Source organism: Scophthalmus maximus, chromosome 3 (genome assembly GCF_022379125.1).
Source record: "Scophthalmus maximus strain ysfricsl-2021 chromosome 3, ASM2237912v1, whole genome shotgun sequence".
In the NCBI taxonomy this organism is placed as follows: Eukaryota; Metazoa; Chordata; class Actinopteri; order Pleuronectiformes; family Scophthalmidae; genus Scophthalmus; species Scophthalmus maximus.
Genome location: NC_061517.1, coordinates 23,408,983 through 23,421,834, shown reverse-complemented (window position 1 = coordinate 23,421,834; position 12,852 = coordinate 23,408,983). Strand labels below are relative to the sequence as shown.

The following is a 12,852-nucleotide window of genomic DNA, read 5'->3' as shown; positions in this document are numbered from 1 at the left end:
GGGCTGAGAGGGAGGGCAGTTACTTCAAGGCCAGCTCACCATGCCGGCCTGTGGCATCCGCAGCTAAGACGTTTCTCCTCCTGTCTCTCCTTCTTGGCTCTCCTCTCGCTCTTCTACTTTTCGTCCCGTCCCTCCACTCTTGCCCTGCTCCATGTCCCTCCCCCCCCGTCTCTCCGTCCTGCTCTGTCTGTGCTGCAGTGTATAACCAACGCCGACAGGGACAGCGGCTACAACAGCTCCCTGCAGCTGCCCGACGCCACGCTCAACTTCGCCAAGAAGCACCCGCTGATGGAGGACAAAGCTCTGGCTCGCCCCCTGCTGCTCACCAAGGGCGTCAACTTCACCAGGCTGGCAGTGGACCGGGTCAGTGCCCTGGACCTGCGGGCGTACAACATGCTCTTCATTGGAACAGGTACAAATTAGACAAGGGCTCCTATTTCTTTGGTTTCATCAGCCAGGAGCATGTTCTTCAACCCTCTATGACATCATCTGTCAACTTTAAACCCCTCCTACTTTCACCTGGAAACTTCATACGAGCCACTCTCTCTCCACACGTTCATATTAGTTCATCCTTGTCCGACCCAGTTATCAACCTTATCATCGTAGTTCCGCGCTCTTCTCCGACCTTTCTCAAAGTTTTTATGTCGGCGTTCGTTGCGTGGAATTTTTTCAAAACCAGAGTGCAACGATGTCACCTCCTCCTCAGCTCTTGAACTCACTTGACACTTCAACTATTGGCAGTTTCTAATTTTAAGATATTGTAATGTGTTTGCAGGGTTTGCACTTTGTTTGCAATTTACAACAGGGCCGAGCACACACACACACACACACACACACACACGTATACAGTCGCTTGAGATAAAGCCTCTTTAATGCATGCCAAGAGAATCCCACACTCTCCAGCCTCCGGCTTTAAAAAATGACAGTAGTGTTGAATCATCATCTTCATGAAACAGTATCTACATACATAAACTGATCCTTACAAGCCACGGTTGAGGTCGGGAGGTTTTTGCGGGGTTGTTGTGTTGGATTACATTACACCGAAAACTGTTCTATCCCTGCCAAGGTTTTAAATCTAAGATTTTTGCAAATATGAGATCAATTATCTTGTTTTTTTCCAGAGGCTACTTATTTCTAGAATGGACCAACTTATTTCAAGATTTGCCAAGTAAAATTATCTTGCTGCATGGACAGATAATTTCTCTTACATCAAGCAACTTCCCCAAACTCAGTGTTTATTTCTTCCATTTTAGCTTTGCTTTTATTTTTTGCAGTGTAGCGGGTACATCATATGGGGTTGTTACTTGGCCCACCCCTCTGCAGAATGGTGTTCTCTCAATGTTCTGTCGAGTTGCACAGTCTCTCTTTCTGATTCATTCGCCCGCCGCTGTGGCTGAGCGTGTGTTTGTGTCCGTGCGGGTTGACGGAAGCTGCACACAGCATGTGTTGAAGAGATGAGAGAGTGCAGTCCGTGGCAGCAGACAGCGACAGGTACTGGCATTAGGGTTGGTGGCACAAAACAGCGTGCCATCTGGCCGGACTTCAGCTGGGTTTCAATTAAGGGCTCGATTTGCATGGGTGAGATCCGTCTTCATGCATCAAAAGGAAACATTTGCGTGTGCACGACTTAATTATTATCTCCAGTCAGTAGCCGTCAGGCCCATGTGCAGGTGCCCTGTTCTGTCAAGGAACCTGAAATCAGCCCGCCCGCCCTCCCAGAAACCTGAATCTTGACTATTGCGCAGATCTGCTAGTGGATTCCAGGGAACGTGCATTTTGAATGTGGCCAACCTCATGAATGGAGAGAGACTCAGCCACTTACTATTCAGACCAGTGCAGCAGCAGGGTGACTGTGGCAACTCACAGTGTGGCAACAGCGGACTCGGGGCTTCTCGGCTGGCAAGCGGGGAGGCCAAACCCGGGCAAAACCGAGGCGCGCAGTTAACACACTCGCAAACCGATACACACACGCAGGCACACACTCAACGCTCCCTGAGCCAAGGGCAGTCGTCCCCGCTCGTCGTGCTACACGGCACCGACTCAACAGGGCCCTTGGCAGAAGTGCGCTCATGGTGCCAATTGGACTGTGAGCTTCATTCCCTATTAGTTGCAGCAACGCGACAGCTGATGTGAAAAGGGGGGGGGGGGGGCTCTTGTCGAGACTGCTTTTCAGAAAAACCAGGACCAGGAAAAAACCAGGAGAATAACCAGGCTTGTGGGATTAGCTGACACAGGGTCCCTGAAGCCGGGGAGTGCGATGACATGTCTTCTCTTAAGCCTCCCGTTGGCAACAGGGTGCAGGTTGCCGTCGTCCGTGACCGTCTCCTAATCGAGAGGGCCGCGCGAGAAAAGCGGAGAGAAGAAAAGCCGCGTGTCACATGACACATCAAGGTCACCCCGACAGCTGCGCCCCGAAACGTCCTTCATCACGGGGGATCTACACTTGTTCACAGTGCCCCACATGAAAGGAACACGGGATCTCCCCTTCCTCCTCCTACAGCGCCGGCTCCCCACGCAGCCTTTGAAAAACTCCTCAAATGTCTCCGACAAATATTGCCTTTACCCGAGGTGCTAAAAGGCCTCTAACAGCGTCTCCGCGCTTTTTAAATTTCACCTTTAAGTAGATCTCTCGCTGCGCCGGACTCGGTAATGCCGCTGTAAGCTCTGGCAGTAGATGTTTTCATTCCCTGTCTCTCTCGGTCGCCGGGTAGCATGAAATTTCAGTGCAGCTGGTGTTCAGAGTTTCAGAAATTGCGGCTGGTGAAAGTTGCAGACAACGTGATGACACTGTAGCACTTGTGGATTCACCGCCGAACTCGAGAAGAACTTTTTCGGCGGCGACGGCCCTATCGTTGTCTTGAATGTGCCTTCTTTCGACATTTTTCCCATCGGAGTAGGAAAAGCAAAAGGTTTAACTAGAAGGGTCCCTCGGTGGAGCCCATACCTCTGATTGACCCTAGCTAATAACCAAATGTAATGGGTCCTTCCCGGGCCCCATTCCTCCACCGAGTTTGGTGGGAATAAGACGACAGGCATGTCCAACACAAACAGAACTTCCTTGGCAGCGGTTGTTATAAACATTAATTGAGACTGCATTCCTGTCAGTTGCTCCAGTTCCGGGAAGCTGAATGGCATTATCATTCATGCAGCTGCTCAGCCTTGACACATCGGCCCCGTCTTGGCCTCTCTCCACTGGTTACTGGTCAGTTTTAGAATCAATTTTGCTGATCACCTATAAAAGACTTTATGGTACGGACCCCGCGGCTACAGTGCTGAATTACTGCTCCCTTATGAGCCAGAGCGGAGCCCCAGATCCTCCGGCAGGGCTCTGCTGGCTGTTCCCACGTCGCGGCTCAAGACTAAGGGGCATCGGACTTTTGTGGTCAAGGCCCTCAGCCCTGGAACCCCCTGCCCGAGGATCAGTGGCTTGCAGTCACTATAGTTTCCGAACGGAGTATTTGTTAACGATACACAACGAAGTTGTTCTTTAATTTTTAAACACATTGTCACGGCATCAGAGGAGAGTGTTTGTGTATAGTAATATATCATCATGAATCTTTAAATGAGCTTCTCTGCAGTCGCAGGTGTGAGTTTAGTGAATATTTCAGTATCTCATCAATATTCAGTAAAATTACTGAGCAGTCACAGGTGTTTGTTTACAGATCTTGAATATTCAAATGGACTAGTCTGCTGTCATAGGTGTATGGGTACATTTATTATAGAACATCATTATTATTCAGATGAACTAGTTCGCAATCACAGGTGTGTGTGTGTGGATAGTTTCTAATATCATATTAATGCTATTTAAATTAGCTGCTTGGCTGTCAAATGTGTTTTTTTGCATATTGTTTGTGGTGGGGTTCGGAGCTATTAGTTTGAAAATATATGTTTTTATGCATGCCCTGAATGAATTGCCCTGAAGGGATGGGGAAAGTCCATTACACTTGAATGTGAAGTTGAATTGAAAGTTGGATTGAACACAGCAGATGTGAAGTGAGCTGAATCCTCATCCTCCTCCTCCTCTTCCTCCCTGTGCTGCAGCGGAGGGCTGGCTGCAGAGGGTGTTGATCCTCGGCTCCGAGGCCCATGTCATCGAGGAGATCCAGCTGTTTGAGACGGGGCAGCCGGTGGACAGCCTGACCATCTCCCACTCCAAGGTAAGGAAACCCGGGATAGCATGTCTCTTAAGGGCCATTGAGGACAACCCACCAGTCGCGGTTTTGCACTGCTTGTGAAAGCTGTTGCTTCCGAAGTCAAAGGACATCATCTCCTGGTGGTGTCACCAGGGTCAACTTGGATTGTGATTGGACACGACAAATACGTACTAGAAAGCCTGACTGACTGTGGTTTGAAAGGTGTGGATGTTTACCATACACAGAGTGGCCAATGAAAAGGCACATACCAGCGTTTCAGGGGCTTGACCCGAGCTAACACTAAAAAGAAAATAAGCGGGATATCTCTAGCCCTGCTGCATCAATTTTGGCAAATGTTTCATTCGAATCTGTTTCATGGAATTCTTTAACTTCATGCTGCCATATCGAGGGAAAGCGTATGCGTGCAAAGGAACCAGTTCATCTGCGTCACTCAACCACATCACACGGAGTGCGTCATAGGTGTTTCTGAACTGCCACAGGCAGGAGACGGGGTGAAAGAGCCGGGCATGATAAGAGAGCAGAGAGATGCAATTATTATTTAAATGAAGGGAAACGATTTCAGACACTCTTTTTCTGAGAAGCCCTTCATTGTTCTTCTACCCAGAAGACATGACATAAACTTGTAAAGCATGAAATAAGGAGCTTGCACATATCTGGCCAATCACTGGGTTAAGTGGGGGGTGTTTGTGGAATAGTACATTTTCTGACATAACCCCATTGTCACAAAAGTGTGTGTGTGTGTGTGTGTTTGTGTGTTGGGGGGGGTTGTCAGGTTTTGTCACATCACCAAACTTGATGTTATCTCAGGGGGAAATGTTGCACAAAGCTCCCTCCCTATTTTGGGAATCTCCTGTCGGGCCTGCACGTACATCATTTGACCATGTTCCTCAAAGGGAGTTTTGCATTTCCATAAGCCCACGTTTCTGTTGTGTCACTTGTTCATGGTATTCAGCGATATCGGCAGAACTTTGCCTTTGTTGATCCGTTAATGTCCCTTTTTTGGCAGACACTTAGAATCACAGATAGGCCCGGTGGCGCTCAGCAGATGTTTTTCATCAACACTGCCCTTTTTCAGATCGAGTGTCCCCTCGCCCCGTGAATCCAAAACTCTCTTCACAAACAACAGTAATTACAGTCTTTCACCACGGTGGGGAATTGAACCTCTGCCCCTGTTGTTTCATCCATCTCCGGGCCCTGTCAACTGAGCCTGCGTGTTGACACCGGCCGTGTCCCTGCGGCTCCACAATGGCATGCCTGCCGATCGATGCAGTTTTGATGGGGTGTTCCCGACCCAAAAGCCCACTGCTTATCTCATTAATGCCGGCTTAGACGTGACCAGACATTTTATAACAGCTTTTGCGAAAAAGTGTGTAAGCCAGATTGGATTGGAAGAGGGTCGGGGGAGTGAATGTTATTGTAATTGAGAGTCATTATCCCATTATCTCCTCTAACCTCGGACTGAGTCAGTCTCCCGCTCGCTCTCTCTATGTTTATCTTTCTTCTTGTTTTGTCATCTCATTCTGGTTTCTGTCTCTTGATGGATGGCTGTATCTGCTCTTTGTCTTCTTCCTTTCTCACTTCTTCTCCCTCTCGCTCTCTCTCTGTTTCTCCGTAGAAGTACTTGTACATCGGCTCTCGTTCAGAAGTTCTCCAGCTGCCCCTGGCCAACTGCAGCCGCTATCAGTCTCAGCCAGACTGTCTGCTCGCCCGGGACCCCTACTGCGCTTGGGACAGTGAGGGTCGGGCCTGCGTCCGCATCGACCTCCACCGCGGGTGAGACCTACGTGAATCCACGCATTCATACCAAGTGCTAGATTCAAACCAGTGGAGGCTTTTAAGGCTTGGTATTGATATTTTAAAGGAATCTGCTGATCGCAAATAGTGGACAGGCCTTAAAAACAGTGTTTAAATATATATTAATATTGAACACAAAGGACAAAGATACAAATGAGCGGCTACTTACGAGAGGCTGACGCCGGGTTCATTGCAGGTTTTGCAGACTTTTCCTCTGAAGCTGTTCAGTAAAATCCTCTCTGCTTCACACTTCACTGTGATTTCTCCTGTCAGCTTTGTGAAACAAGTGTAATCTTAAACCCGCACAAGCTGTGGTGAGGGAGGAAACTTATGCATATCCAGGGAGGGAGGATATTTCGATATATTATGAACTAAAATGTCTTATTAAGTAAGTGTAAAGGTTACCTGTAGCTAACATTTTGAAATTTTATTCTAAAATATTTGCTTCCAGAGTGTTTTTCTATAGATTTTGGTTATTTTTAGTTGATATCGTGTTGTTGTTATTTTCATTATTACTAGTGAAGTCTTGTCTCTAATGGAAACGTGCTTTAGGTCCATTATCAAACCGCTCTGCTTTCTGCTGTTTCCTCTCCAGGTCCACCTCCTCGCTGTCACAGGACCTCATGCTGGAAAGGTTCAGCCGAGGGAAAGCCAAGTTCGACAAGCCCGTCTCCATCCCCAGCCCTGGTGAGTATGGGGCCCACACCTCAGTAGTGGCCCCTTGTGGAAATGTACTGTCAGTGCAGGGGCAAGTCACTAGCCAAGAAAGAGAATGGCCAGGGGCTAGACTGAGTGAATATGTTTGGTTTGAGCTGAAGAAGTTAAAATAATCAGAAGAGAAGTGGCTGCTGTAGAATGGGATTTTGAATTATTGTGGACTCAACCCCATGCGTTGTCCACTCTTCCCTCCACTTCTCCTGTCCCCCTGCAGAGCACTCCCGTCTGAGGAACGTAACGGTGGTGGTGGGGTCAGACATGGTGTTGCCTTGCCAGCTGGTCTCCAACCTGGCCCAGCCCTGCTGGGTTCTCAACGACCGCGAGCTCCTGCTGGCCGACCCAGAGGCTGGAGGGCCACGCTTTGACCGGACCCTCAAAGCCCTTGTCATCCCCAACGCAGGCCAGATGCAAGCCGGCCGCTATATCTGCTACTCTGAGGAGCAGGGGGTCAAGTTTCAGACAGAGCGCTACCAGGTGGCCGTTGTAGCCAGTGCCCCGGTCTTCATGGAGGCCCGGACTCCAGACAGCAGCATGGGGCTGTTCTGGGTGCTGGTCATCACCCTCGGCACGGCGTGCCTGCTGCTCCTCATAGCAGCTCTTTACCTGCGTAGGAGGCTGAAGCTCGCGCTGGGGAAGGGAGCCGACATGAAGCCTCTTGAGAGTACCCTGGTGTACCCCATCACTCTGCCCAAGGAGCCCCCCACCTTTGTGCCGAGCAAGATGCCCACCGACGAGGACCGCTTCTGGGAGACAGGCGCCAACTACTACTACTCGGACGGCTCGCTCAAGATCGTTCCCGGTCACGCCCTGGGTCCCAACAGCGTTAGCAGCACGGCGTCGCCCAGCGCCATTCCCGGCCAGCCCATCCACTCCCCCAGCCGTCTCAGCCTTACCAACATCCGAGGCTCCGGTAGCAATGGCTACATACGTCTCAACATGAGCACAGCAGGGGAGGAGAGGGCTAGCGGTGCTGGCGCTGGGGGCGGCGCGCTGGGAGGCCTAGGAATGAGCGGGAACGACTACTCCAGCCCCTTCAAGGAAGAGCTGAGACGCACTTTGCAGCAAAGGAGCGTGCTGCCCGATGCAAACCCCGAGGAGTCGTCCGTCTAGGCCTGTCCTCCTCTGTCTCCATTCCCTGAGTTGGAAAAAACAAAACAACGAACCTACCTCCCTCCTTGTGAGGACGCCTGCTCTCTCGCTCTCAATTCCCCATGTTCGCTCTCTCTCGCTCCGCCAATGCCTGTTTGGTTCACTGTAGACATTTAGAGCACCCAGCATGTCAATTATTCGCGCTCATGCACCATGTTCGCCGACATGCACTCCTGTAATTATTGAGTTCTGGACAGTATCGTCACTTGTGTAAATTGTGTAATCTGCGAAGCCCGAGCGCAAAAGGAGAGCACCTCAAGTATGGAAATCAAACTAATGGCTGCGTGACATGTTTTCTGAAGGGCACATTTCTTTTACGTCGCGTGGACCAAGTGAAGCTTTCAGAAGCCCAAGTTGACGAGCAGCAAATGCATACTGACTGGAAATATTTAACGGATTCTTTCCCTCTTTTCCTTTGAGACCTTTTCAGCTTACTGCACTTAAAAACTGGAAGCACGTCTTCCATTTTTGTATTCGTGAGCCATGAGTGTGAGAGTGGTGTAAGAAGACTAATTAATCTCGAAGCAAGACGACAATCATGTCCCTTCAGCAGGAGCTCTGCTCGGGGCCGGAGAGGAGAGGAGAGAGAGCGAGAGACAAAGAGAGAGGAAGTGAAATGGAAAAATGAAGTGAATCTGAGCGAAAGCCGTTTTTTTCGAAACGAAGGACAATCTCTCAAAGACTTTCTCTGCTCAATTTGTTTTTTTCCCCCCAGCATTGTATTCACCCGCCGAGAAAGTCCTCAATCCCTTCCACTTTAAGTTGTCGTGGTGGCTGGTTTGAATTAAGAAGACCTTTCTTGTTGCTCTTTACTTGTTGTTCCTTTTCTATGTATTACGGACTACAACAGTGTTCGATTGTCAAGTGACTGATCCCCCCCCCCCCCCACCCACCCCCGTGATTGACATGATGTGAGGGCAAGGCGCTTACATTCCTTGTTCAGCACGGTGACCCCTCAAAATGCATGTTCAAGTCCAACTTACTTCAAGTTCACTCCACATGACATTTTGCACACTGTACAACAGACATGTGTTGCGGTCGGGCTCTCTCGGACGTTTTGCTCAACTCAACTTTGAAAAGAAGGGGGCTATTTGCATTCAGCTCCGAGCGGCGGAACAATGATTGCACACTTAATTCCAAATTGAAGTCGACGTGAAGACATTAGGCATGGAGAATGTAGTTGAACCCTCACTGTTGCGACCGCTGTGGATGTCTTAATAAGTGCTTTGAATCTTGTGTGTTTAGTGAGGGTGGTAACTTGTACTGCCAAGAAGGAAACTACCACTCACACACACACACACACACACACACACTCACAGTCCTTTGAATGCCGACCATCCAGGACTACAGTGTGTTTATGACGCACCCTTGAACGCCATAGACCTCTTACCGATGCCCAGAGACTGACCCAGGGCCACTGTGGACTCACGCAGAGGAAAACACACACACACACCCACACACAACAAGAACACGCTCACAGTGTCAATGGAAGAGTGAGACAACCTGGACAGACAGACTGACCGAATGCTGCTGTGCTGAAAAAACGACTGGCTCCAGGCGAGACGCGGCCATGGATCACTGACAGGTAGTGTTCCGCTTAATTAAATTCTTGCAAACAGATTCTTAGCAAGGGCCTAACCTTTAACGATTTTTTAATTTAGCCTTTTTGTTCTTAGTGCTGCTCAGTGTTGCGTTAAGAACTATTTTGTTTATTTATGTGGCTTATCTGGCTTTCTCTTTGCCCAACCGATCACTGGAAGGAATGATTCAACATTTTTGGGGGGGAAAAGGCACTCATTGGCTTTCTTGCTTAGCGTTTGATGAGACGAACAAGACCACTGTCATAAATGTCCATTGAATATGAGGCTCCAGTTTCCTTAACTTAAAAAAAACAGCCGGCCCGTCTCTTTTCAACGGTAAGAAAGCTGACTAAGCTTGTCTCGTGCAATTTGTTGTATCATAATTTGCGCTTGGATTAAAGAAATGAGACAGCATGTTAATTCCTGAGCCTGGTGAAGTTCGATTGTAGACAAGGACCTAACCAAAGCTGACCATCTCCCGGCTGGGAGCGCGTCTATGTTCCCTCAGCCCTGTGTTCCCTCAACCCTGTGTTCCCTCACCCTAACCCTTACATTGGGCCTAATTCTGATGCAGGGGGAAACGTAATAGAAATGAGGGAACGTGGGGCTGAGGGAACATAGGGACTGATTTTGATGGGGGAATTTCATGGAAATGAGGGAACATAGGGGCTGAGGGAACATAGGGACTGAGGGAACATAGGGATTACCCCTCCAGGCTCCAGCTCTACAGTATATTCAACCAACAGATGTGAGAGTGCTCTCAATCTTCTCATCTAACTTTCTGCGAGAAAAAAGCGAATAAGTGTACCTCCCACAATCCCAACTTTATGAACGATGATACGATACCAATCTTGATTTGACGCCGACTACCCACTGTTATTGTAAGTTAAACATAACCAATGTTATGAAGGAGCATAAACATTATTACAAGAAGACTGATCTTCTAACAGAAATATAGAGCGGCGCCAGTCACAGAATTTGCCTCTAGCCTATAATCACAATAAACTCATTTAGACAGGTTTACTTCAAGAAGAATTTGAAATCAGTATGTATTTGTTAAGGTGAAGACAGTATCCTTTCATATACCGTACCACATGTCGTGTCTCATAATGTTAACGGAGCAGCTTTTGGTCAGTTGGTCCTGATTTTGCACTGACTTAACGGTTCTTTTGACGGATGGCCGTGATCTGTAGTTCAGACACTCATTAACCCCCTCAGGATGAATTGTAGTAACTTTGGTGATCATTTGACTTCTCATCCAGCAACCCCACCAGGTCAAATGAATTCCATCATCTCGTTTTTACGACCACGACACCTGTAAAACATTTGACATTGCCATCAACCTTATCTATACTTTATTTGCAGCGCTTATTGGCTAGTGTAACCTTGCATGACATTGTAACGTGATGACATTATTCCTACTGAATACCATCAGGTTCGCGTGCTGGTGATTGCATTAAGCTCAAATCACCACTATGCCAAAAAAGGGTCGGCGCACTGCCCCGAAGCTCGCGGCCAGAACATTTTGATCAAAAAATCAGCTGGAGATCAAAATCGTTGGACCTAAGGAAAACCTTAGTCAGACCGAGACGCGTGTTTAATAACAATTTTATTCTTACGAGACTCGGACAATATGCTGAACCTCTTCGTAAAAAACAAGCCAGTTTCTGATCTAATTTCATTAAAAAAAAGTTTGAAGTAGAGCCAACACTACGTATGAAAGTGAAAAAGTTATATTTTGCCTTGCTGTTACCGACGTAACATGACTTTGTCCCCTCTCTGTGCTTTGTCCCATCAGGGGTGGCGTTTGGGGTTTTTTTTTTGGGACATGCCTGTTGGGACCAGAGGAGCACAGCAAGTCGGAAGGAGAGGACAAAAATACTCTGTTCTGCCCCACGGTGTACAGTTCGCTGAGAAAGATGTAGAATATCAAATGTGAGCCCAATGTTGGAGAGGTACACAGCCATCAGCACTCCATCCTAGTGTTGCATGATCCTCTGCAAGTGGACTGTACATCTTTGATATGATCATCCTTGTACAAGTGCATCATTTTTGATTGATCCTTTTTGGACTTTTACAGACATTAATATTGTGGAACACTAATGCTCTCTTTGGAAAAAAAAAAAAGAAGGAAAAAAAAACAACTAAATATGTCTGATTTTATTTTAATGGTTCAAGGTTTGTACAGGAATTCATGGCTGCATTTCGACATGTTTACTTTTTTCTGTGCCTCTTCACCTTTTGAATAAGCCAAAGTAGACTGCAGTTGCTTTTGTCCTTGTTGAAACGCTTAAATTAATTTTATTTGATTCCAGATCGATATTTAAATCGCAGCAGTCCGTCCACTTCTGCTACACTGAGCTGATGTCCGCTGCATTTCTGCGTCATTTATTTGCTGCGACTTTTCCCTCAAGCGAAACACAAAAAACGGCTTGATGCTGGCGAACTTCCTGTTTGCTTCCTGTTTACAGTACAGTCAGTGATCTGCTGAGGCCAATTCTTTATGCGCTGTCTTAATCAAAGGCCAAATAATGTACCAAAACTGTACCTATTACTTAATTTGTCAGCTCTTGTAGAACCAAATAAGTACCAGCTGATCAGTACTTAACTGTGCCCACTTTTTAGTGTTAATTCCCCCGAGGAAGAAAGCTAAAGACACATTAGCTCTTTACACTGTTAATTATGTCTTAATATCTTCCCCTTTTACAATTAGTCTTTATTTTTCTTAATTTAACTTGTTGTAAAAGCTCAAATGAAAAAAAAAACCAGCTATCTTTAATGCACATAAAGTGCATCCCCCCCGTTCTTACACATGTTCTAGCTCATAATATTGCTTTCAGACAAGGCTTTAAGTTCTGCTGTTTCTCTCACATTATGATTTGTATTGTTCTATCCATGACACCAATTTTATTTTTTGCCCCGTCTTTTGCTGGTCTGTTAGTGGTCTTTTATGTTTGTTTTTAAGATATGTTAAGTAACTTATTTCACTTGTACAAACATGTTGATATTTATTATCATTGTACATATGTCCTTATTTTTTATATGTGTATATATACACAAATAAAAATAGAGATATACCCGAGGTGTGCAGTGTTGTTCGTTTAAGAGGAAGGCCACCGATTCGCCATCAGAGATATCTTGGCCAGGGCTATCAGAGCAGGGTTTACTGAAGACATGGGGCAAAAGAAAGAAGAAGAAAAAAGGAAATGGGAAATGTAGGATTTAGTGTTTTGGGGGGCTTCTCTCATGTTGGAACTCGTAGTCAGTGTTTATTCAAGTTTATTATTTTTAACCTGCCTTTTGTCAGCCCCCAAACTTTTGAATTTACACTACGCGGATCAACGAAGGTTCATCTCATCTTAATAAGAGAGGATTTCTATAGTTTAGGTCAGCGACTGCCCACCAGGGTTACTTGTACTTATGAAGTTATTTTTTATTTCATGTATTTCCGTTAAATA

General features: G+C 47.0%; 1 protein-coding gene across 7 annotated transcripts in view; it reads left to right on the top strand.

Moving 5' to 3' along the window:
- The window catches only part of sema4c (sema domain, immunoglobulin domain (Ig), transmembrane domain (TM) and short cytoplasmic domain, (semaphorin) 4C), an 87,484-nt gene extending 75,013 nt beyond the window's left edge, over nt 1–12,471 (top strand). For all 7 annotated transcript variants that reach the window (XM_035639696.2, XM_035639690.2, XM_035639691.2 and 4 more), the window contains 6 exons: nt 199–412; nt 4,042–4,157; nt 5,770–5,927; nt 6,544–6,635; nt 6,880–9,399; nt 11,193–12,471. In XM_035639696.2, coding sequence (XP_035495589.1) covers nt 199–412; nt 4,042–4,157; nt 5,770–5,927; nt 6,544–6,635; nt 6,880–7,775 — 1,476 coding nt within the window. In that variant the 3' untranslated portion in view covers nt 7,776–9,399; nt 11,193–12,471. The remainder of the gene's footprint in view (nt 1–198; nt 413–4,041; nt 4,158–5,769; nt 5,928–6,543; nt 6,636–6,879; nt 9,400–11,192) is intronic.
- Nucleotides 12,472–12,852: the final 381 nt, after the last annotated feature.